The 27,417-nt window shown below is 29.7% G+C and overlaps 2 protein-coding genes across 2 annotated transcripts; both read right to left on the bottom strand.

Moving 5' to 3' along the window:
- Positions 1 to 14,138: 14,138 nt before the first annotated feature.
- On the bottom strand, positions 14,139 to 18,368 carry LOC136077073 (uncharacterized). Its single transcript, XM_065791583.1, has 2 exons — positions 18,237 to 18,368; positions 14,139 to 18,094 (listed from the first exon to the last, which is right to left on the bottom strand). Exon 2 carries the CDS (start codon positions 17,443 to 17,445, stop codon positions 16,651 to 16,653), a length of 795 nt encoding a protein of 264 aa, XP_065647655.1. The 5' UTR covers positions 17,446 to 18,094; positions 18,237 to 18,368; the 3' UTR covers positions 14,139 to 16,650.
- LOC136076195 (52 kDa repressor of the inhibitor of the protein kinase-like) lies at positions 15,171 to 16,368 on the bottom strand. The gene is made up of 2 exons (XM_065789669.1): positions 15,763 to 16,368; positions 15,171 to 15,695 (listed from the first exon to the last, which is right to left on the bottom strand). The coding sequence occupies exons 1-2, from the start codon at positions 16,366 to 16,368 to the stop codon at positions 15,171 to 15,173; spliced, it is 1,131 nt and encodes a 376-aa protein (XP_065645741.1).
- Positions 18,369 to 27,417: the final 9,049 nt, after the last annotated feature.

Genomic DNA, 27,417 nt, shown 5'->3' with positions numbered 1-27,417 from the left:
GGCAGACCAAAAACGGCTAATGGGACTCGACTTAGTATTATGGGACAATTTTCATGTAATATTTGCATAGGAAGGAATACTTTCAAACATAAAGTTATGATTGGTAAAAATATAACACAACCCCTGATTTTGGGTTACGATTTTATGCCCCAGTTTAAGGTTGCACTTGATTGAGGACAACACTTGGTTAAACTCTATTACCACCGCGTAACAAAGGCAAGACCATTCAATCACTTTTCTAACATTCTACTTTTTGAATAAGTTTTTATTCTCTAGGTATTGTACCTAAAAATAAACCATTAAAAAAGTTGTAGAATGTGAAACCAGTCATAGTCATAACTTTTGTTTAAAAAATACAAGATAAGGATTTTAATTGGTTTTTTTGAAGAGGCTGCCATATACCCACTCTGCATGAATAGAGGTTGGATGCAAAGATTGGAATGATAGATATTCAGAACAACGTGAAAGTAGATTTCCCATCTTATTTAGCTTTCAGGAGACTTAACATGGCAGTTGGAACTGCAAACGCTCCATATTAACAGACATGATTTCTGTTTGAAATTTTATATGATTAAAACGAAATTTTAGTTCTTGCGTATAACACGTAAGTGAACGGACGTGTTTTTCTTGAGTAAAAAAAAAAAAAAAGCTTTTAATGTTTTTAATTACCTTTTAAGTTCATTTAAAGATTCAAAAAAGGTTTTATTTTTATTTCTTTTTTTATCGCAATTAGTTTTAATAACAAAATAGATAAATTTAAAGATTCCAAAATCTCAATACAGTTGGTAAAGAAAATTTTTGAAGAGATGTTTCTGAAACAGCGAAAGGATATTTTGAAATTGAGAAATGGTAACTTGAAAATTACTAATGAACAAATCGACGGGTTACTAAAGGATATTAATACAATTAAAGCCACTTGCGAATTTTTAAAAAAAGAAAAAAACTGATCAAGTAAAGTTAAATAGTCAGTAGCTGAATTACGAAAAAGTACGAAAGGACATTGAAGAAAGTTTATCGTTTCATCAAGATTGTCACTATAAAAAGGTTAGTGACCTAGAGAAAAAAATCTATTCAAAATCTAGTTTAAGCGAAAACAAACAAAAATAAAACAACTCGAAGATCGGCGAAGAAGATAAAACTTAAGATTCGAGGGAATTACTGAAAACGAGTCGGAAAGTTGGGATGATTCGAAAGTAAAAATAATAAATATTCTTGAAAATAATCTAAATGTAAATGGTGTCAAAATAGAAAGAGCTCATCGGACAGGTAAGCCTAATACCAACAAGCCAAGAACAATTGTGATCAAGTTACTCGATTATAAAGATAAAATAAAAATTCTTAAAAATGCAAACAAACTTTAAGGTTCGGGAATATTTATAAACAAGGATTTCTCTGTCGAAACATCGTTAATATGAAAAAAATTATTCGAAGAAAGAAAGTTACAAAGGAACAACGGTAAAATTGTATTTTTATATACGATAAATTAATTGTAAAGGGTTTTAAAAAATCAAATACTTGAATTATTTTATTTTATTTGTTATTAAAATTACTCTTACTTAAAATGGCTGACGAAACTGACAGATCCGATTTTGAGTTTAAAACGTTTGAAATTAATAATTCAACACTTTTAAATCAAAGTTCGGATCCTGATATTAATTTTTATAATAACGATGAAGTAATTAAACATATTAGCCCATTATATTATAACTCAAACTCAAAAAATATCACGGAAGGAATGGACGATAACTCATTTTCAATTGTCCATATTAATATTAAGAGTATTCAAAAAAAAATTTAATCATTAAAACAGTTTTTATACAAAATCAAAATTAGTTTTAACATAATTTGCCTTAGCAAAACATCGTGTCATGATACAAATATTAAAAGCGATTCAAACTTTCAAATACCTAATTACAATGTGGTACACCAAGTTCAGGTTGGGGCAAGGAAGGTAGGGGTTTATGTATATTTATTATTTACTTATTATCATACAAATTTATGCAAAATCTAAGCTTAACCACTAATGACTACGAATCATTGTGCATGGAAATCGTTAGCAAAACCTCAAGAAGTATTATGTGCATATATTATATAGACCGCCTACAGGAAAAATTAATGCATTTAAAGACCACATTAGAAAAATAATTAAACAAAAATTAATTTAAAATAAAAGTGTGTATCTTATTGGAGACATTAACCTCAACATTTTTTACTATGATGTTAATAAACACATTAATAATTTCTTTAATGTGTTATCATATTCTTATATTTATGTTTAAAGTAGATAAAAAAGAAGGCACGCATTTTATTTAACTCATTTTTTGAAAAAATAAATCATTTATATCCAAAAAGATTTTCAAATAACAGTTATATTCAACCAAAAGCATATTATTCTGCTACTAAGTTCTCGATTGCAATCAGAGGACCTCAACTGTGGAAAACGTTATTGGATAATGAATTAAAAAAAAAATTCCTTCCTTTGATCAATTTAAAAATAAAATAAAAATAAACTTTTGATAATTGACAACGAACTAGACTTCTTCTGGAACTTTTAAATAGGAGTAATCACTCGTTTTATTTACTTGTTATTTAGTTTATTTTGATCATATTAATTTTAAATTTTAATTTTTACCTTTCTTTGATCACATTTTTATTTATTTTTAAATTCGAAATCTTAATAAATAAAAGTTTAAAAAAAATAAAATTATATTTATATAAAAAGTATTTTTTATATTTGCATTTATATATATATGTATTTTATGCATATATTACATTGTAATAACGGTAATACTTTTCTTTTGTTATTTATATTCTTATTTTGAAGGGGCTTGGCGATAAGACTGAATTTGTCTTCTTCTTGCCCCAGCCGTGTATACATTTTGTAAAAGTCTAATTTTGTAAAAAACTTCTTAATGGCGAAATACAAAGATACATTAACATACATTTGATTAATAAGATGGTCTAGTAGAGATAAAGCAATAGAACGCGTAAAATAATCAGTTACTAAAGACGACGAGTGATTATAATGGCTGATATGCTTTCTATTTTCTCATTCGAAGGCAATATTAAATCAGTTATAGCGAAAAAATCAATAACAAATTTAATTTCTTCAAGCATGTTTTTTTAATTGTCAATTTCAAAACTCTGAAATTTGAGGATTATTGTATTGCTTATCATGGAGTCTAATTGTAATATTAAAAATTCAATTCATCTAGTTTTTGTTAAAACTAAAGTTACATTGGAAAAAAGAGTCTTTTGCTAAAAAAAATGTCTAAACTTTTTTGTTTTTGAACCTACAAGTACAACAGACACCGATTAGCTTTGCTTGACCAACAGAAAGTTAATTATTTAAACATATCCGTATAATTTCGGACTTAAGGCACATTTAAATAATTAAGAACAGTCAACAAACTTTAAAAAATCTTTATGAGTGTTATAGATACTGTCTATAAACCTAAAAACAATAGACTTCTGTTTAAGATTAGCACTATCAAATGCTTCATCAGCTAAAATTGAAAAGTACTTGCTTTTACTGATTTCAGAAATGAGAATATCCTTAAAAGCCTTACCACAACACTCTATAAGTTAATTTTGTGTAATTTCAGAAATATATGTGGCATTTTTAGGGGCTGATATTAAACAATTTATAAGATAGTGTCACCTGTTTAAATTCTAAAATTAAATAGTTTGAAAATGTTTCCAACAACTTTACTCTTTGAGAACTCTTCTATATTACAGGAGAGTCTCCTATACTGTGTTATAGTTAGTTTTACTGACAATAAAATCAATTTATAAGATCCTCTTTTATTGAGGGTTAAATTTGAAGATTAAAATTTTTTTTCAAAGAAATAAAAGTGCAATACTTTAACTGTTTACATTGTTAGATTTAAAGCAAATGACGGTAGAAATTGTTTATATAGCTTTCTGGCATAACTATTATTAACTTTATTAAGCTGTTGAATAAAATAAGAATGTTATAGTTATACGTTATAAGAATGTTATAACAATAAGCATGTTATAATATGTTATAATAATTGTAAGTAAACATAGTTACAGTTATAAAAAGCATGTCATCTTTTTATAATAAATACAGTTTGAAAACATAGTTAAAAAAAGTACCTTAAAGCTACAAAACCTTGATCCATTTTAAAGATGGTATAAAAACATTCATATCAAGGCATCTTCTAGTCAAAAGTTTGTCAATAAAATAAACTGATCTTATATTTAAACCTATGTTACCTAAAATATGTAAACAATTTTTTTCACAATTTATGCTTTAAATATGAGAAGTATCAATAGCAGTAGGAACAGTAATGTTTCAAAATATATTCACCATATTTATCAACTTACAAATAAAATAAAAAAGATGCGTGGTTTATTTGAGTATAACTGGGCATAAAAAGACTGGGAAAAAAGTATAACCGTAAGGAAAAAAGCAATCTAGCCCACTGATTTTTATAATAACTGGATAGCGCATCTCCTAAGAAAATTCTTAATTTTTTAAAGCTAAACGACGCCATATTGGAAAGCCCCAGAAGTTCTGTAAGCTTCAGTTTTACGACTATGTTTGCTCTTTAAAACACAGTTTCAGATTTCACATATAAATACAAAAATATGCGTGGAATAAAAAAAGATCTTCAAGGTTCAGAATGTTCTGCATATGCATAAAAAGGAAATGAACTGGGGGCAAAAGCAGCGGTAGCTCAGGAAGCTCAGATGAAGATCTGGTCCTAAAAGAAAATTACTGAGGACTTGTCGTATGTATATAGTAACTACTATTTTTTTTTTAACATCTTTGCTTTCAACAAAGCTGCAAGCAACCACTATAAGAGCTGAAAGTTATTAGTAGAGAAAAAATGAAGATTGCAGAGCAAGATAACGATTATAACGAGACAGACGACTTAAAAGATTGGAAACTATGTGAATCAGGAAACCAAGATGAAGGAAGTGAATTCCAAAGAACTGATGTTCGAGGAAAAAAGCAAGATGAATAAGAGTTTTTGGAGCATTTAGGAGCAGTCACAGAAAAAGGATAAGACTTAATTGAATAACGAGTAACACGGGAATGAGTTTTAGTACATGGCACAAGAGACGCTAGCTCTTTAGAGCAGTGCCCATTATAGTATTTGTAGAAAAGAGAAAAAGAAGCAACATTACGACGATGTGATAATAGTTGGAGGTTGGCAGCAAGAGCAGGTCCAAATATGTTTACAATGCATTTTTGCACCTTGTCTAAAAGAGAAAGGACATCATTAGAAGATCCGCCACAGATATGGAAAGAGTAATCCATACAAAGCCGGACTTGAGATTTATAAAGATAGAAAATAGAATCCGGAGTAAGAAAGTGTCAAGCTCGATAAGGACATATAGGGTTTCAAAGAAAGATCGGAAGAAGGAGTTAATCCTAGAAGGTGACGGGTAAATGACTTGTGGAGTAAATTACCGTTAATAAATATAGGAAGAACTAAACTATTGCGATAACGATTGGTTGAATAAAGTTTAGTTTTATCCCAACTAAAGTTCACCAGCCATCGTGAGCCCCGGAACAGAAGTGAGATCCTTTTTCAAGCTCAAATGCTCCCTCAAGCAATAATAAAGTGTTGGCTTCTTACAATTGACAAGAATAAATTGTAGTATCATCAGCGAACAATGCCACAATGAAGATAACCATCAACACTAAGAAATAGGCTTGGTGAACTTTGCAAGAGATAAGACTCAACAGAAGAAAAGTTACTTTGAAGAAGTAATTTTTCTTCTGTTGAGTCATTAATATTAGTGAAAAAATAGGTTTAGAGAACTTGGTGATGACTATGGTCTTTTGTTTTTTTATAGTTTTTGGTTTTTTATTCATTTTTAAATTTGTTAAAGAAGTTGTCTTAAAGCATAGACAGTACTCAGTACACTACTTCATAGCCCAGAGTTTGCCTCATCACTATTAATAAACCCTAAGTTGTAACCAAGGGCTCCAAATGTTGCCTTGACAATGAACACCAAAAGTGCAAACAGGGACACCATCCATGCGCATCATGGCACTGTTTGTACTCTGATATTTTTCAGCTGTTGATGGAATCAGCCTCTCTAAAAGCTACCACAGAGTTCAGGAAAGCTGACTACCAGCCAACCTAAGAACCATAAAACTGATTTTTAGAGCTGTACCCTCATTAAGCGATAATAGAATGATTTTGCCTTGTCATAAAAACAGAGACACAAGCAAAACCCATGCACTGAGTCAAGAAGATCCAGCATTCAATATCCTAAACTGGAAACAATGTATTAAAAACAAATCTGTGCCAGCCTAATAGATATGTCGAAATTGCTAGCCTAGTAGGTATGCCGAAATCTACGTTTTACAGAACCGATTTTGTGCCAAAATTCTGTTCCGCGTTTTTAGAACTTTGCATTTTGTTGGTTTGGTAGGATGGTGCTTTATTGAATAACTTTTTAGAATTTTATATTAACGTTGAATATTTTTTTAAAGTAGAATAGTCAACTATTTTTACTGTTTCAGAGTTTTTTTATTGAGAAACAATTATAAAGAATTTTTTGACATCTAAAACGTTGCATTTCGTGAGCTAAATAAATGTTGAAGATATTTTCTTATTTTTTTCTATCCTATTTTTTTTGTTAAGTTTTTACATTTTATATGAGCATGCCAAATTTTAAAGCTTTATTTTAACCAGCATATTCTCTATTTTTACATGCACTTTTGGCAGTGGCGTTGCGTGCGAAAATTCCAGGGAGGGGGTGGGGAGAGACCTTAATGATCCCAATTGCTTAACATAGCTTTCTCACCTATTTTTTTATATTAAGAAATCAATTTCTGTTCTATATTCAAAATCTACTAATAATTTTACTACACTGCACTCACATTAAATAGTTTTCAATTATCAGTATTTATAAAGTAGTATTAACAAAATAAAGCTCGCTTTACATATATACAAAATATTCAATTCAAAAAAGTAATATGGAAAATTTTATCGAAAATGAAGCTTCAAAAAGAGTGCAACATTGCTCTACTTGAATTGTTCCTTTGTTGACAAATTTGAAAGGTTGAAACGTTACACACAGTTACACTTTATCTTTAGTCTATCATTTTTTTGTCTACTGTATGATTTTAACATGGCGTTTCTTCAATTGAACCCATCCTTTACCCGCACTTAAGTAACATGAGACTATCCAATCTCTAATCACTCATTATTTTTCTCAGATAAAATTTTTTATCCTTGAGTTAACTGAAAGATCGCTCATTTGATGCTACACCATAAGCAGCTGTGATTACAAAAATGCATAGTTATGGGCATACAAAATGTCTCGCGGCGTCTTCGCTGATGTTCTTGATGACTTATATTCTTTATCACCTCCTAAACAGATATCCATCGAAATTTCCATCTGGCTTTTCAGCACCTGAACTTGATCCTTGTATCCAGGCAGAATACTCAAATTGTCCTTATTTAAATGAAAACTAAAAATTTTGGAGATGAAGGCATATTGACCAACTGAGTATAGTTGTTCGGTACGTTTCGCCTAAATAACTTTGGTTTATGACAACCTTGCATCTGTTTTTCCGACCGTCGAAACTGCTCTTCGCATTTTTTTAACACTTATGATTACAAACTGTTCCTCGGAGCGCTCGTTTTCAAAAATAAAACGAATTAAAAATGAGCATAGAAGTTAAATTGTTAACTTTACATTCTTTAGGAGAAATTAGATCATGAAACATTTGCAGAAACTATAATTTACTTTTATAATAAATTTTTAAATGAGTTTATAAAAGTTATCAATTTTATGTTAATAGATTATGACTAATTATATATTCTTATATGACCTTATTATATATTCTTATTCATATTAGATCTTATCCTTCAAACCTAATTCCGATCCTACTTTAGTATATTAATCCTTTGAAGTAATAACAGGCGCAGAGCTGAACGCTTTGTGCCTGTTATCAGAGGTTACCATTTATTCTCTTATACTTTCTTATAAAAAGCTTTATATTAAATTATTATATTAAAAAATAAACCATGTCACTTTAAATGATATCTTACCTTACTTAAAAAAATAGAAATGTTAAAACTAAAACGGAAAAAAAAGTGGAAATCAAAACGGCGCACAGTGGAAAGTTGTACTACAAAAACGTACCATAAATGTTTTTTGCTCAAATTTCTATTTCACTGCAGAAATTATATTTTAATTTTTTTTAATAGTTTAATAGTTAGTCTTTGCTATAACGTAGAGATTTCAGCAAATTTTATGTAAAAAGATAATTTTTGAAGCCCAACTGTTTCATATTTTTGTAAATCTTTAATTGACACTCATTTGCTTCATCACTTTAAAAGTTATTTTCTATAAAACTTTTTATGAATAAGTATAAAGTGTTATACATTTTTGAAAGCATCATGTTATGGCAATTTTATAGCAAATTCATTTTTTTAATTATATGGTTTTGTTTACTAATAACTAACTAAATTCTAGAAAATCTAGAAAATAAAAAATCCTCAAGTTTATGAATATTTTTAGTTATATTTCAATATTTTAATATTTTTACCCATGCTTCCCCGCGTTTTATTTTGGTAATCGATTTGTAGCTTAGATGTCTATAATATTGGTTTATTAAAAATCAGGTGCGAATACGTGCGGTTTCTAAAATTATAGATAAAAAAAAGCTTTAAGTCAGAATACAGAAAACCGCTTTTTATCATGGTTTCAGACTATATCTGTTTATAGCAATAGTTTTGCGTAAGTTATTTTGTCTATTTTTTTTATTGAGAGTTAATTTTGATGGACATACATTCTATTATTGGTATTATTATTGATTGTTGTAAATGAAATTAAAATCCAAATATACTCTTTACGGCCATCTATATTTAACAAATGTTGTAATGGAATACTAGTGAAACATGAACTTTTTTTAACAATGATAGATTGAAAAGTGGTTCAGGTATTAAAGGATACGCCTACTGCGTCTACATGTACAGTAGGTGGAGCTACATGACAAATAAACTATTTGACTAAAGTGTCTGGACGGCTCGAAAATGAAAGTTCGTATTAATACGGACTGTTCCCACTCTATGCCTAAATTCGGTGTATGGAAAAAAACTACATATTTTTTACAAAATGTCTTTCCAAACATGGTCAGCTTAAAGTAAAGAAAAAAAATGGCAAAAGAAAAAAAGAAGACCTTAGTACAGAAACATTTTTGTGATCAGCTTGGATTAACCGTCAACAAAGCGAAACAAGTAAGTGGTTATACCAATGATGGTAATACTGCTAGGAAATTTTTTTACAACGCACGCTGCTCTTCTGAAATCACTGGAGTAAACAAAAATTTTATTAAGCGACTTAATTCTACAAGCTCTCTCCTTAGTTGTTATGATAAATGCTGAAAGTTTTTGTACATATGCTACAGAAACTGCCCACATTTATGTGAGTAATTATACCTTGAACTATATGCCGTCTTCAGTACACAAAATTTTTCTTCACAGAGAAAATATCATAAAATATTTTGCAGTACTGCCTATTAGTCAACTTTCAGAAGATGCGCAAAAAAAAAGGAAAATGTTTTTTAAAAAGTTCAAAAAGTACGTGTTTGTTTTTAGTCTAGAGTTTAGCCAAAAGCTTGTATAAATGTTTTTTATATACATCTTTTTAATATGAATACATGTTTCAATTAAATAAGTATTTTATCTATTTTTCGCTGTTTCGAATACTTTCAAAGTTTTTTTATATAATTAAAAAGAACATGTTTATTTAACAATAAAATAAAAAATGAAAATTTTGAATTTTTTGATTTTTATTTACAAATTTTATATTTAAATTTTTTTTTACAAAATATATTTCTTTAGAAGCGTCATATACTACTTTACATTTATGCAAAATTTTAACACCTAATCTTTAGTAACAAAAAAGTTATTGATTTTTGATCCAAAACAGATCTTCATTTTCCACTGTGCGGCGCGACATTTCGCCATGACGAAAAAGTTCGTCTAGTGAAAAACGGTCTACAGTCGTTTAATAATCGTAAAGTTTATATGTCCAAGTAAAAAATAAAATTCCGTCTTTAATGGATTTTCGCAAACTTTTAAATTATATTTAACTTATAAAATATTTTTTTACTTTATCACCGATTTTCCAACTGCCTCAATTCGTTGCTAGAAAATTCCCAACTTTTCTCTTTTCAAAATTCTGAGGAGGAAGAGGGGAGAGAGGTCTACCCCTATTTCCCCCTCCCTCCTCTCCCCAAAGCAACGCTTCTGACTTTTGGTACTTAATTTTTTTTTGATACCAATTTTAGGTAGATAGGGGGAAGGGGGTAAAGGAGGTTTTTAAAAAGTTTAGTATTTGTTACAGCATAACAAATACTAAATATATATATATATATATATATATATATATATATATATATATATATATATATATATATATATATATATATATATATATATATATATATATATATATATATGTACGTAAGTCTTTTATATAATAAGTATTTATATAATTATGAATTGAATTATTTGTATAACATTAAAAATATCTTTAAAAAGTTATAAACTAAAAAAATTATATATATTCTATTATCCTTCTTATCTGGTGACTTTGGTAATACTATCACAGAGTCACTAAATTATTTTTTGACTTTATTGGTGACCTTTATTAGTCATACTATTAGTAATAGTTTTACTAATAGAGGCCACTAATAAAGTCAAAAAGTAATTTAATAATAATTTATTGTGTAAATGTATTAATAATGCGAAAATAATAGTATTGATAAAAGAAGTTACCAATGAAGTCTAATTGATCTAGTTCCACTTGTAGATTTAACATTATAATTTTTTAAGTTATAAAGTATCTTCTATGTTAATAATATTAATACTAATATAGATTTATAATATGGCATCAAATGAAAATGGTATAACATTTAGTTATAAAATAAATTTATTACATTGTTTTTTCTGATTCTTTAGATTAACATGCAATAGAAAAAATAATTAGTTAGTATTCTTGTTTTTAGTTATTTCTTTCAGTACTTTTTTCTAGTGTTTTTTTTTTCATTGAATCAGTTTAATTTGTAAATAAAAATTTTATACATTTTACTTTTCAGCATTTTTTTATTCTGTTTTTGTATTCTGCGTTATATTGATAGTTTTATTTACTATTGGTTTGTTTCTCTATACATCATTCAGAAGATCAATTACAACAGACAATTGCGGAAGAAATATAAAATTTTACTTATATTACCTGTTTAACTGACCAAAGTTTAGTGACTTGTCACCAATAATAATTTTTTTAATTTGTAAGTAGTAAATTAAAAACTCTAGATTTAGTTTAATTGAATTCTTTATTATTTTTTTGAGGATTTCAAGAGAAACAGTATGTGAAAATGCGTTTAATAAAATGTTGAGTTGACATTTGAAAAATCTGGATGAACTGAATTGCCATTTGCACCTTCTTGACACAATTGCCACTGAATGTTGTTCAGCATTAAAGTCTCAAGAATCTGAAACTTGTGAATAATTTGGGAACGATTGCATGGCAGTTAAAGTTGTTTTAGCTATGAACAAAATGTAGTTTAAAGATGTCAAAGGCGATCCTCAAGGGTTTGTTAACTTTTAAGACAATAACAAACTACTACAATGGATTATTCCAAGATATCGAGGAAACCGTCTTCATATTCATTTCCATACAAACTTTATATTTATAAAACACTACGCTGATTTGTTACGTTTTCTGACTACTGGAACAGTAAAATAAGGTACTTTACAATTAGTTTTGCGAACAGCATTTTGTAATGCTAATGCATTACAAAATGCTTGGGATTTTTGGAAAACTTCTCACTGGACCTTGGATGAGAAAGTTTTATGTCTCAGCTGAGGATGCAAGTTTTGATCATGTCACTGGTATCCAAGTAGTAAAAGATACTTTGACAACAATAAATGGTTGCGAATCTAATCCAGCTGTATTGTAGAAAAAGAGATTTTTTTAGGGATCCACTTTTGCCAAATATTTTAGAACCAATTACAACTTTATGTTCCATTGATCACCAGATAATCAAGATTATTTCTGCTTATCTTAAGGCAGTGCAGGATGTCTTAATTCGACAATATGAAAGGTACTTTTCTCTTTTCTATTACAGCAACACTCAAAGAGGAGACAGATAGTGCAAGGCTTCACAATATCCGTAGTGAAGAGTTTATGGGTATGTTTAGAAAGAATTGTTGGGAGATAACTCTGCCATAAATAGTTTGATACAGATAATAGCAAGCCTGTCATGTATGATGGCAAATAGAAATTGTAAATAAAAGAAAAGAAGACAGAATTTTTACTATTTCTTAATGGAAAATTGAAGAAACCGATTCAGAAGCTGTTGACTATTGCATGAAAAAGTTCCAACTTGCAGCTGATGTTATATCAGAAGGGTTGATATTTTTATAAATTGACTATGTATTTTTAAATGAGCACATATAATAAACTGCAATAATATTAGTTTTATGATATAAGTATCTATTATATATAAATAAAGCTTTGTAAATTATTTGCATATATATAAGTAATGTACCTGCATGTGGTGTGACTTGCAAATTAGGTGCCACAAGTGGTGTGACTTGCAAAAAGGTACCAAGTCACTCCAGGTTAGTCTGCACATATCAACTTTTTTATTACTAAGTTAGTTTTTACATGTATTACACTGTTTAAAAAGTTGTTTGAGTCAAAATCGAATGGATTTTTTTTTATTTAAATTGAAATGAAATTTAGTGTATAGTATAAGACAGGGGCGGATCCAGGAAATTTTTTGGGTACATCTGATTTTTCCACGAGCAATTTTTCCCCCAACCCCCCCCCCCCCCCCCCCCACAATTCCGGAGTTGGAGGGGAAGGATTAATACACCATATATATACACAGGGCCATTCCGAAAAGATCTTCAAGGAGGAGGAGGGGGGAGGGAGGAAATAACGTATGTTTTTGCCGAGTTACTTCTAAAAAAAAAAAAGTCATCGTTTGCTGACATTTGCTGACTCTAGTTAAAAACTTGCCTAATACAAGTCTAAATTTGCCGACTAATTTTTCAATAAAGTTTTTGTAGGGGGTGGGGGGTTAGACACCGCTCTTCCCTAGTGACAACTCTGTATTTATAATAAAAATATTATTATTTACATATAAATTTCTAAATTATTTGTAAATAATAATATTTACATATAATTTAGAAATTTATTTATATTGACAAGTTAGATTTATTTATACTCACAAATTAGCTTAATATTTTCACATTCCATTTTTAAATTATAATCTTACACATTTTACACATCTTATATTTTTATCGTTAATAATTATATATTATGTTTATATTGTAACAAACATAAAAAATATAAATATAACAAAATAATTACTTATTATAATAATAAATATTGAATTTTATATAAAGAAATTAGATGCCGCAATCTTAGTTTTACATTTTGCATAGCAAAAGTAAGTTTTAAAATCTTTATTCTATTTAAACTTGCATAATACATAAAACTTCAGAAAATATAAACGTTTACACTATAATTATTACAACATAGCATTTACAAAGAATGATAACAGCAACAACGATATATCTGAAACCAACGTATGTAACGCGATGTGTGCCAATAATTTCTTTATGCCAAATAATGTTTTAAAAAGATTTGTGGCTATGAAAATAGCCGGTTTTTTTACACCAGTCGCAAATAAAGATGACTTTTTTTGTTCTGTTTTTATTTTTTAATAACTTGTATTTTTTTAAACTTTATATTTTTAAATTTTTTTAAAATATTTTTTATATATAACACATCGCTCAATAAGTCCGTAGGATAGCTAATAAAACAACAACATTTTGACATAATTTGATTTTATTCATCAACATAGTCTCCTTTTAAGGCGATACAGTCATTCCAGCGCTTCTCTAACTTTTCGATACCATGTTTGTAGAACGATTTATCTTTTCCTTCAAAATATGCTTCAGTTTCGGCGATGACCTCCTCATTCGATCCAAATCTCTTTCCCTGGAGCATCCTTTTGAGATCTGAGAACAGCCAATAATCGCTGGGGGCCAAATCAGGCGAGTATGGTGGATGGGGCAACAATTCGAAGTGTAATTCATTCATTTTTACCATTGTTTTCATTGACTTGTGACACGGTGCATTGTCTTGATGAAAGAGAATTTCTTTCTTCTTCATGTGCGGTCGCTTTTCGTCAATTACAGCCTTCAATCGTTCCAATAATGCCATGTAATATTCGCTGTTGATCGTTTTACCTTTCTCAAGATAATCAATGAACAACATACCATGGCTATCCCAAAATATGGAGGCCATAACCTTGCCAGCAGAAGTTTGAGCCTTTGGGCGCTTTGGGCGGCTTTCACCCGCTGGTGTCCACTCAGCCGACTGTCGATTTGACTCAGGAGTGAAATGGTGGATCCATGTTTCATCCATTGTGACGTAGCGACGCAAAAAATTCTTTTTATCTCGGTGAAATAGTGCCAGACATGCTTCAGAATCATCGATTCGTTGTTGTTTTTGGTCCGGTGTTAGCAAACGCGGCACCCATTTCGAACAAAGCTTTCTCATACCCAAATGTTCGTGTAATATTGTAAACACACTGCCTTCTGATATCTTTATGGCCTCGGCAATCTCCTTCAATTTCAATTTGCGGTCGGATAAGACGATTTTATGGATTTTTTTGATGTTTTCCTCAGTAACTGCCGAATTTGGGCGACCGGAGCGTTCAGCATCATCGGTGTTTGTACGACCACGTTTAAAGTCAGCAAACCACTTTTCAACCATTTGCCTCGATGAAGAGGAGTCCGAATAACACTTATCAAGCCATTGTTTGGTCTGCACCGTGTTTTTTCCCATCAAAAAGCAATGCTTAATGAGCACACGAAATTCTGATTTTTCCATTTTTTTCAATTCACAAAAGTTGATTCAATCGTTCACACACTAACTTGGTAAATAATGGTCCGATTGTCATGAAACTTTGACAGATATCGTTTGAAGATTGGTACTTTCTAAAAACAATACGGATTCGGTATTTGTGTTGCCATCTATATGTCATCCTACGGACTTATTGAGCGATGTGTTATTTTAATTTTATTTAAAAGTTAATGTACGATTAATAGTAGCAAACTTATCAATGACTTTTTTTATATCTATAACTATCTCTGTATGAATACCATGGTGCTTCGCATGTAATTTTTTAGGCGCCGAAGCGAAGAAAATGACTGCTCACACTCACATGAAGTTAATGGAAAGGTAGCAAGTAACTTTAGACAAACTTTTATGTTTTCAAAACCAGGAAAATTTATCGCTTTTAAAGTCTCAGAAATATTAGAAGGGATATCTCCTTTAAAATTTAACCAGAAGGCTTCCCATAAATCAAGCTCACCAGACAAAGCAAGCGGATTCGGTAAATCTGTTCCATAAAAGTCACTGAAAGATATGATGGAGTCTTTCCAACTGGTGTCACGAGAACATTGCACTACTGAAATCATTTTTCTAGGAACTAGCACAAGTGCTTTATAACATTTTAAGGTAGTATCATCAAACCTTGTGTCTAGTTCAACACTGAGATGGTCTAACAAAGGAATCGTGATAACAAACTTAAAATAATCAGAAATAGATTCAGAAGGTGTATTATCTTTGTTTTTGGAAATAAAAGGAAGTTCTTGGCTTTGTTTCGGCTACATTAATATTTTTTGCAATTTTTAAAGCCTGTTCATAACACATTTGATGGTGCTGATCAACTACATTTCTAAGTGAAGATACAACATCTTTCAACGCCTGAATAAGATTTAAACCATCATAAATATCATTACTCTTTGACTGCAACATTCGCATTATGGGAAGAGTTAAGTCAAACACATTTCTTGTTATGCACATAGCAACAATAAAATCAAAACCTGTAATTAGTTTCAGAAGAGACGATGCACTTGAAGATGTTGAGTGATTAAAACTCTTACTGACATTTAAAGACATCTCTTCAAGACAAGAGACCAAAGGAATAAAAAGTTCTTGAAAAGTGTCTAATCCATTTACTTTTTCCACCCAACGTGTCCTGCAAACATCTTTTAACTTTTTTTTAACAGCCGATGGAACAGTACTTTCGATATGCTCCTCTAACTTTTGTTGTCTCGTAGGTGAAAGATTAAAAAAATATGATACTTCTTTAACATGTGTCAGAAGATTCTTAACATATTGTACGTTGCACGAGGCACAAATAGCTAAATTTAGCCTATGGCTATAACAATGAACAAATGAAGCTTTTTCATTTAGATTTAAAATGCGAAAGGACAATCCTTTGGTATGACCAGCCATTGCTCCAGCACCATCATATGACTGTCCTCGGCAATTCATGATATCTAAAGAAAAATCTGAAATACTTTTTAACAAAATATCAAATAATCCTTCACCAGTAACACCATTTGTGCAATGTAAAAAACTGATAAATTCTTCTCTTATATTAAACTTCGAATCAACAAATCGTATAACTAATGATAGCTGTTCTTTATTTGAACTGTCAGAAGCTTCATCAGCAATAATAGAAAAATATTTAGAATTTTTAATTTCTGCTATTACTGTGTCAGCAATAACTTCTCCACAACACCTTACTAACTGATTTTGTGATGTCTTAGATATTTAAGATGCATTTCGTTGATGATATTTAAGATGATCTTCAAGAACTTTATCACCAGCTTTAACACGAAAATGTAACAATTCAATAAAATTACCTACAGTATGATTAGAAAACTCATCATTTTCAGGATGAAACTCCGAATCATCTCTATGGCCTCGTAAAGAAAGACCAAAACGTCCACAGAGAATAATTGTTTCAATAATAGGTTGTGATAACTGTCGGTTTTTAGAAATCTGTGATTGAACTATATTTTGAGATGTAATATCTATTGATTCTGTTTTACAAGACCAAATGGACGACATTGAAAATAAAACTTCAGCAGTTTTTACATGTAAGCTTTTATTTCTGCAGACAGACCTATCATTGGTTTTGCCAAATGCATTTATCTGAAAGTAACGAGAAACTTCATTCCAGCGATCAAAAGGCTTACTAAATAATCTTTCGACTAAACTACATTCAGATGGAAAATTGCACCCAAAAAGTACACATGGCAAACAGAAGGCTCCATCAAATATTTTCGAATATGTGAGCAATGGAAATTTTTCCATCCACATAAATTGAAAACTTCGCCCATTCAGATTTTTAGGAAAAGAATATGCTTTACAAGGTACAAAAACAGATTTAACTAAATGTTGAAGTTCAGAATTACTTAAGGTTTTTGCAACATTTGAATAACTAGTATAGTTAGAAACCAAATAACCAATATCATAATTATTGGACGGTAAAGAAAATGATTCACAACATGTAATTTTACTAAATTTTGATAATGATAATGGTGGTTGAGTAGAGACTTCCATTGGTTATCTTTTTATATTACCCAATAAAAGACTACTATCTTGATGTTTGGCCTCGAAATAAAATTTTATTTTAGTCTGTGACATTTTGGTGCTTTCATTTGAAATTTTTCGTTTTAAGTTTTCTTTTATTATCACAGGGGTATAATAGTTGTGTTGGAAAGGAGCAGAAAAATCATATAAAACACCTTCATAATAAAAAAGGAGATAAAAAGACTCAATATTGTTTAAAGAGATTATACGAGGTACAATAGTAGAGCTGAATAAAGTTTTAAACTTATGTAGACCAAAATCTGGATACAAACATTCTATTTTCTTATTGCAAACACTTGATAATGCAAGAATACAAAGGAAAGAAGACCAGTTTTCATTGTTACAATTATTAATAGCTTCTTCTTGAACTAAATCTATACTTTTTTTTCCTGAATCCAAAGAATTTGTTGGTACTGATAAAGGAAGAATGTAATCAAAACATAGAAAAGAGCTAGTATTATTAACAAAAGCATTATGAAAAGTTGGATGATTAGAATAAAATTCAGCATTTAAGAATAATTCAATTGAGGTCTGTAATCTTAAATCATTAGCCATACAGTTATTTCCAGTTAGACACAAGGAGATAGAACTGTACAGACAGTTTCCAGTTGATTGAGACCTGAGATATACATAAAATATAATAACTAATGTATTTATATGAAAAATTTATAAATATTTTTAACAAGCTAGCAGTCAATATAACATTACAATTAACCAAATAGTTATTTAGAAAATTATGGAACCTGAACAAACATCTTTACCTTAAAACAACAAAATTGCCATTATGTTTTTCTTTAAAACTTTTTGGAAGATAGATTTCAAAAATTTTAAGAGTTTTTTCTGCTTTGCAAGAGTCGACAATAATAATATCTTTACAAGAACTAATATTTTTTTCTAACATATCTTTCAAAGAAATCAATTTTGTTTTATCATTTTGTAACATAATGTTTTTAATTTCTTGATTGATTGACATTTTAAATTAATACTCGGACAGACAAATTAATGCATAAACATTTAAAATTAAACAAATTTTGAATATTTTGAATTATTCGTATGTATATTAGGGTGTATGTGTTAGAGTACGTCCGAGAGTGTTTTTTTTATAAAAAAACAGAGTATTTAAAAAATAAATAATGAAAACTAAATTAAATATAAAGATAAATAATATAATGAAATAATACTGGGTACGTCTATTGATGTATTTTATCACTTATAGAATATTATTATTATTTTTACCTCCTGATGATTGCAAAACAATAGATTTCGTCAAAAATTTATTAAGGGTGTTATGCCTTAGGTACGTCCAAAAATTGTTATAAGTAAAGAAAATTTTCAATTATTTTTTTAACAAGCTGAATAAAAATTTAAAAAGATTTTTAATTATATATTAAAATAAAATTGGGTACGTCTATTGATCTGTTTAGGTAAATACTATTTATCAAGAATTGCTTAAACCTCCGGTTAAGATACTTTTATAGACGTTTTAAAAATCGCTTAAACAAGAACCATTGGTATTTTTATTTCACAGTTGCCCGTAAATGTAAAACTCAAGCGTAGTACTTAAATCTTACTGAGTTGACATTTCAGTAAAAAAGATATATACTTTTTTAAAATTCAATTAATAATCGAATATAATATAATTTATATTTTTGATATTTTTGGGTACGTTATAAGACGTTTTAGACGTACCCTAGATCCACCCCTGATTATATATATATATATATATATATATATATATATATATATATATATATATATATATATATATATATATATATATATATATATATATATATATATATATATATATATATATATATATATATATATATTAGGGATATGACTTTTTTGCAACCTACTAGGCCTGTATCGTAATTCAATGAACTTTTATGTAAAAAGAACGAATAGATGTTTCATTTTGACATATTTTAAAAAAAGGTCACCCCAAAACCAAAAAATCGAATTTTCAATAGGTACACTTTTGTACAGTAAATGAATATTAAAGGCTGAAGATGTTGTAAGAGTCATACTCCTGTTGTTATTTTATTTATTTATGCAACATGTACTGTGATATAACAAAAAACATTATGTGATATATAATTATACAAGTATTACAAAATTAACAGTATCAAAGCGTCTAGTACAACAATATACATAACTGTCTGTGTCTATAGGCCTACTGTGTTTAGTACATGGGTCACATGATGCTCACGTCTCATAAAGAGTCTAGCGCTTATTACTTAGAATGAATCGAAGTTGCAGTTTGTCTTTCTTTCTGCAGGAAGCATACAGGTCTTGCATCACCTTGATTGCACGTTCAGCTATCTGATTACTTCGTGGTATGTCGATGACGGATGGCTCTTTCTTCCAGTGATTTTTGAATGACTGCAATGCCTTTTTGTAAGGCTTCAATACATCAGATAAATTCTTGAAGTCATTGTCATTGTACTTTTGACTACTAAACCAATGTTCTGCCCACTTATATGAAATGAACCTGCAAACCTTCTCCAAATTCTTTCTCGCTTCAGGCATAAGAATGAACGCCAGAATGGCGAGAATGGCTCTTGAGTTCCATCTGGCATTGCTCATATTAGGAATGTTCTGAAAGTGAATCAGAGGGAAGTTTCTTTGTTCTTCATAGAACCTAAACACTCTTGTTAAATGGTACAAAAACTTCATATCGTCTCTCCACCCTGATTTATCAAGAATTTCTACAGTTCCATTCACAAACTTATCCTTCAGTTCATCATACTTATTCAACAGTTCAGACACAAATGGGTATTCAATGTTTGGAGATTTGGTATCACCCCCAAGTTCTTCGTCCATCACCAGACGGAGAATCCTGTCTAGTACGTGATGCTGACAACCGATAAATTGTGGTATTGTGACACCCTTTAATTTAAACATACGTTGCAACTTCACAACAACTCCATTTCTCTTCCCAGTATTGACGTTTGTTGTATCAGTAATGATCATCTTAATTGAATTCCACAAATTGTATTCATCAATAAGTTTGGCAATTTTTTCAGCAACAGTTTCAGCTTTGCCATCTTTTAAACGCAGTGCGTCAAGTTTCACGTCAGTTCTTTCATTCTGAAGTACAACTACCTGATATTCCTTATCATCTATTCGTTTGCCGTCAAAGTGTAAGGACCACTGTTCCATTTTAAGTTGTTGTATCATTTCTTTTTTTAATTTACCTGCCTCTTTGAATATGGACTTGTAAATTGCTGATTGACTTGGAGTTGGAATATCAATACCTTGTTGTGATAATACATTGCATATTTTAGCAGCTTTCTTTGTGGAAACTCCACTTGATGTAACCATACTTACAGCAAATTTACTTTTGTAGTGCTTTCTAGTTTTTTTCTGAGTGTCCTCATCATCGTCTTTATCACCGTCGTCGTCTTCATCATCTTCACTCTTACTTTTGCAGTTTTCAGATTCAGTACCACTGTCTGTGGTAGACAGGACTTGTGATGTGGAAGGTATTGCTGTTCCAGACTGGACTTTCCTTCTCTTGGAAGGGTGAATGGTTTCTTTACTTGCCACTTGTCCTGTTGAGTACCCCACCTGTCCTTTACTTTCTTTTTGTAGGTGGTATAGACGTTTATCTTCCGAGGATAACCACTGGCCATTCACTTTCGTGATGTCAAATAATGCATTGAGAACATCATATTTTCCACGCTTGACACATTCATCATAGACCTTCAGCACCTTCATAAGCTTTGCTCTTATCACTTGATCAGACACACGTGGAAAATTCAGTTTATTGTCCCATAATTTTGTAATTTCCTTAGAAATTTGGTCTATTCGTTCTTTTCTTCCTTTAACATATGCTCCGAGAAACTGGTATCTTCCTACGATCTGCAATTGAAGTGGTATTCTGGATTTTTCATCGAGTGAATGTTCTTCTACAGCCACGCTTCCTCTTCTTCTGTGTGACTCTTGAAATCTCACCAAATTTTTAGTCCAAGTCTTCTTGTTCTTTGTTACTGTGGTATGACTTTTCTTGTGAGACATCATATAATATTGTTACGACTTTACGGATAGCTGAGCGTAAATATCCGTTTAATAAAGTCGTTTAATTAATAAAATACTTTAACTGTATAGTAATCCAATTATAGTTCGATAATCCAGTCAATGTTGATAACAGTTCGATAATCCAGTCCGTATCCTAACGATAATGCTACAACTACTTATACTTCGTACACTTACAGCGTCTTTAGTTCGCTACAGTAGTTCCTTATTAGCTCAGTTACACGCAGAGTACTTCATAGAACTATTCACATTATCAACACTGAGCTCTGACAGCAGCTCGCTTATATAATTATTTAGAGCTTCCAGAACGTTCTACTAAGTTCTATAATCTTCTACAGTCTGTTACAGTCGTCTATATCACCGTGGTAACACAATGACGTCATCACATAACAATTCCAAGTATTTGCCGGCACACGGCCGTTTCGTTGCCATGGTAACGTGTGGCGTTATGTTTATAAATTCATAACAAAATAATGAAATAAATAGAATTAAGCTGAGAATTAAGCTTAAGATTAAAACATCGGTCAAAAATGAATGTATAAAAATGGTAAATCAAATTTTTATTTTGGGGGTGACCTTTTTTTGTTGCAGAAAGCTATTTGGGCCTTTTTTCATGATTTTAGGTAAAAGTTCATCGATTTATGATACAGGAAACATTTTATTTGAAAAAAATTAAAAAGTCATATCCATAATATATATATATATATATATATATATATATATATATATATATATATATATATATATATATATATATATATATATATATATATATATATATATATATATATATATATATTGTTCCCGTAAGCACTTTTTTTTTATATTTTTGGTGTTTTTATATACTTTTATTTTTATTGTATTTTTATTTTTACTTATTTAAATTTTATATTTTGATATAAAATTATATTTATTAAATTTATTTTTATTATTTTTATTTTATGATTTTATATATAATATTTCATATATTTATTTAATAAAACAAAGATTTAAAGAAATATTACAATATGTTATTATAAACTTAACCTTAACCCTGCCCAAACCCTTGCCCTCCGTCGATGCGTGTTATACTCTTTTGTGAGTTCTCCCTAAATCAGTCAATGCGGTTACTTTTCACTATATAAAAAAGCTGCATACTCGAATTTTTTTTTACAAAAAAACATATACTTACGGGGACAAAAATTAACGGGGACCCAAAATGTACCAGTAAACTTGTATATTCCTTTTTGTCGTAAGTGTATGTTTTTTCACATTTTTGTGCTTATTAGTTCTTTTCTATATATATATATTCATATATATATATATATATATATATATATATATATATATATATATATATATATATATATATATATATATATATATATATATATATGTTTATATATATTTATATGTATATATATATGTATATATATACTATATATATATATATGTATATATATACTATATATATATATATATATATATATATATATATATATATATATATATATATATATATATATATATATATATATATATATATATATATATATATATATATATATATATATATTTGTAAGTATATATATATGTATATATATACTTACAAATATTTGAAATTTATAGCAATGCACTATTAATTATAGGGGAGATGGGGGCGCATTGATCGCCGTAGCAGTGTTTTGAAAATTGCACAGAACCTGAAAGAGATGTAAAAACTTATTAACTACGAAACACATGTAGAACTATCTGGCTTTTGGAATATATAAATATTTTGATTTAAAAAAATGATAAACATGAATAATTTTAACTTTTAAACAACCCTCTCAAAAGATCAATGTACCCAAAACTATGGGGTACTATGATCTCCGACTTGGGGCACATTGATCTTATATGCGTAATATTATCTAAACGTTTAACACTTCTATAACTAAATCTTGTAAATAATTTAGTCAAAGGGTAATATTGTATAACATATAATACATCTAAATTTTTTAATTATTTTTTAAATATAGCAGTTAAACCCACTAGTCTAATTTTTAATTAAAAAATGTATAAATCACAGCAGCTATAAGCTACCCGCTTTATATACGTTTAAAACTTTACAACAACTTGAAATTTAAAGAAGTTTGAAACTTTACAACTTGAAGTTTAAAACTTTACAACAACTTGAAATAAGAACTGAAATATAAAGACTGAAATAAGAATATAACTTTTAAGTTTACAAAACTTGTTAAAAGTACAATATTTTGATTAAGAATATTTCATCATTTGTGAAAGTCAAGTTGTGAAGCAGCTTTTGGTTTACATTGTGTTTTATTCCTAAGCAAGTAATTCTTAGTTTCTTTCTTATCTTTTGTGGAGACTTTTTGTTGATTTTTGGTTTGCTTCAAAATTTTCTTTTCTTTTGACAAACGAATTTCATTTCTGACAGGAGTATCAGTCAAGATTCTTGTTTTTAACTGCCTACTTTTAACATTTTTTTTTCTGGCAGATGCTTTTGGGTAAGGTTTTAAAACCTCAGGTGAGATTATAGAAGCAACACTTGTTGACACTTTGTTTAAAATACTTGATTCAATATTTACTATAGTTATTTCAGACTCTATGTGATTAACATGTGCTGGTATCATTTCAGATTCCATGTTGTTGACAGGAGTGATAGTAACTGTATCTGGAGCAGCTCTATCTGTAACTGATGATGGTAAATATTCGTCATCTTTGAAAATTTCAGAATTGAATGGCTCAATGCCAGCTACTCTAAATCCTGTCTGTATATTAGATGGTGAGAAAGCTTTTGTATACGGTTCTCGAACTATTGAAACAATATCATAAATGGTCATTGGTCTTGGGTTTGAAACCATCCAATTATCACATGCAGAATCGTAAAACCTTTTCAATGGTCCAAAAACAGTTCTATCTAATGGCTGCAATTTATGGCTGCAATGGGGAGGAAAACTTATCATTGTAATTCCGTGTTGAATTGCAAGCTCCAAGCCTTTAACAGAAATATGACTTTCATGACTGTCGAGAAGTAACAAAACTGGAGATTCCTGAGAACAGTTTGAATATTTAACAAAATGTTTAGTCCATTCTATGAAAATTTCTGAGTTCATCCAACCAGAAGGATTTGCAAATCCCACACATCCAGGAGGTCCTTCCTTAATCATGTAATCATGAAACTTTACCCTAGGAAAAATAAATAATGGAGGAATGGAATTTCCAATAGCATTAGAGGCACAACATGCAGTTACCAATGTTCCTCGTTCTGCAGATGTGATTCTTCCAACTTGTTTGCTTCCTCTACCAGCTAAAACCTTTACCGGCTTTTGAACGGTTGTTAAACCAGTTTCATCAACATTATATATACAGTTAGGATTATATTTATATTGATTTCTTACCGTTTTAAGATTTTGAAAAAACTCTCTTACAGTGTGTTTGTTAAAAGCTGTTGATCGAGCGAAGCTCGTTGCTTCAGGTGTTCGTAGAGGCAACTCTGGTTGTCTTTTCATAAAACCTTGCAACCAATCAATGCCTGCAATTTTATTTTTGATACATGATGATGGGCATATCTTATTGTTTTTTAAAGCAAATTCATATGCCAATAATCGCGTTGACCTAGTTGAAAGGCCATAGTTCATTTTTGATGCAATTAGTAAATAACTTGATAAACTTTTTTCATCTTCTGCTGTAAAAACTTGTCTATTGTTGTAGTTAGGCTTGAAAGCTTCATTTGGATTAAGCCTCTTTTTACGACAAAATTTTTTTAAAGTCATTCTATCTATGTTAAACTGACGTGCTACAACATTCAGTTGTGTTCCTTCTAAAACTTTATTAACAGCTACTTTCATTGTTTCACTTGGTATAGCAACTTTATTTGTTTTTTTAATTCTATTTCTAACCATTTTAAGATCTGTAAAAAAATATATCAATAAAAACATATGTTTTTAATAAATGCTAATATTTAACATAATAATATTATGTTAAATATTTTTTAATTATTATGTTAAATATTATTCTTTTGATATTATAAAATAATAGTATTTTGATTACTAGCTTATAACATAAGTAGATTTAAAAAATGAGATGCTAAAAGCTATTGTTTGTTTATATATAGTTTTTTTTTAAATTATAAATACAATTCCATTCGTTTAACTGTATTGCTTATAAACAAAAACATGGGGCACTTCGTCTTTTATGGGGCACTTTGATCCTCCGATCAATGGGCCCCGCATAGTCAAAGATCAATGTACCCCAATAGGTATAGGTAACATATTGATAGCAATATCTACTGTATAAATTGCAGCCAAATAAAAATTATATATTATATTATACACCTAACACTTACAAATTTAAAATAAAATTGTTGTTAACCCATACAGACATCTAAATAAAAATATATTTGAATTATAGTACGATTTAAAAAAATCACTTTTATGACGAAAAACAATATTTTCTTTATTTTTTTTTGACGCTGATAACCTTATGAAAAAATATTACGAATAATCAATTAGGGAAGCATAATGGTTAATTAAATTGCAACCTCACTTCTAGTAAGGCAAAAATGAACGAGTAAAAGCCAAAAGATCATACTGCCCCGGCGATCAATGCGCCCCCATCTCCCCTACTTGTCTGTTTTTCTAATTTTCTTTTTTGATCTCATGTAAAATGTTTTAACAATCTTATTAATATTCAACCAATACCTATAATCACAAAACTTATAAATATAAGCTGAAATAATAATAACTCAGAGTTTTTTATTCATATTTCAAACCACATGTGTGCCTTTAGATCTTTAATACTTTGGTCGAAAAAAAACAAACCACTTCAATACCTTTTAACATACAAGCTTAGTCAGGATCATTTACTTTTTTTTGAGCAATTCGCTCGTCTGTTGGTTTTAATAACAATCCAACTTTATCGCGGCTAGTGAGCAACCGAAACCGAAATTTGAGCCGAAACCGAAAGTATCGAAATTTCGGTTCAGTGAAGCCGTAGCCGAAACCGAAATTTGAAAAAGAATGTTAAAAATCCCTCAAACATCTATGATCAACTAGTTGAAGCAAAAAAAAACTATTTTACATATATCTAAGCAATCACCATGTAACATAACTTGATAAACACTATAATATGTCAAGACATTTCAATAATTAAAGTTAATTATTGAAATTTTCTCAGCAGAATATAATTTTTTCCATGTCTGTTTCTTTCATTTGAAAGAATATTTGCAATAGTTGAAAACAACCTTTTAACTTCGGTAGATTTTGGTGGAGGTTAAAGAATCTCTTTGCTACTTTTGCCAAACCAAACTTTGCTTTTAATGTTGTTTTCTCTTCATACTCTTTCCAAAACTCTAAACAGCATGAAGATGTTGGGCTTTCTAAGAACTCGTTTAAAACTTCCTTTGCCAATTTGGAAGTTGGATTATTGGAACTTGTACTTTGTGACTGTGCATTGATATTTTGCATCATTGAAGAAAACCCAGTGTTCTCAATAGACGTAGTTTTCATTTAAGGAATAGTTTCATTTTGGCTCAAGTTGGAACTGTCTAATTCCAAAAAAACTTGTTTTTTAGCAGCTTGAAAGGCTTCTTGGGATCTAAAGAAGTGGTGCTTAAATCTGGGATCAAGTAGTGTTGCTATTGCAAAATGATCAATGGTTTCTTAGTCAAATAAATGTGCCTCCATTGCTGTCTTTAAAGCATTTTTCATGCCCATTACTTCTTCGTCATCAGAGAGAACTTCAAGTGACTTCAGAACACTTGTTACAATTGGAATGCACGCACTGATCCAAGCATCCTTTCCAGAGAGCAATTTGGTGGCTTTTTCGAAAATCGCTAAGATATTTACCAGCTTTTCACACAGGTTTCAATCCTGTACAGTGAACTCAATGCCGCTAAAAGGACGGATTAGCAGTGTAGTA

Source organism: Hydra vulgaris, chromosome 02 (assembly GCF_038396675.1).
Source record: "Hydra vulgaris chromosome 02, alternate assembly HydraT2T_AEP".
NCBI lineage: Eukaryota > Metazoa > Cnidaria > Hydrozoa > Anthoathecata > Hydridae > Hydra > Hydra vulgaris.
The sequence above is the reverse complement of the archived record's forward strand: the minus strand, read 5'-3'. Positions and strand labels throughout refer to the sequence as shown.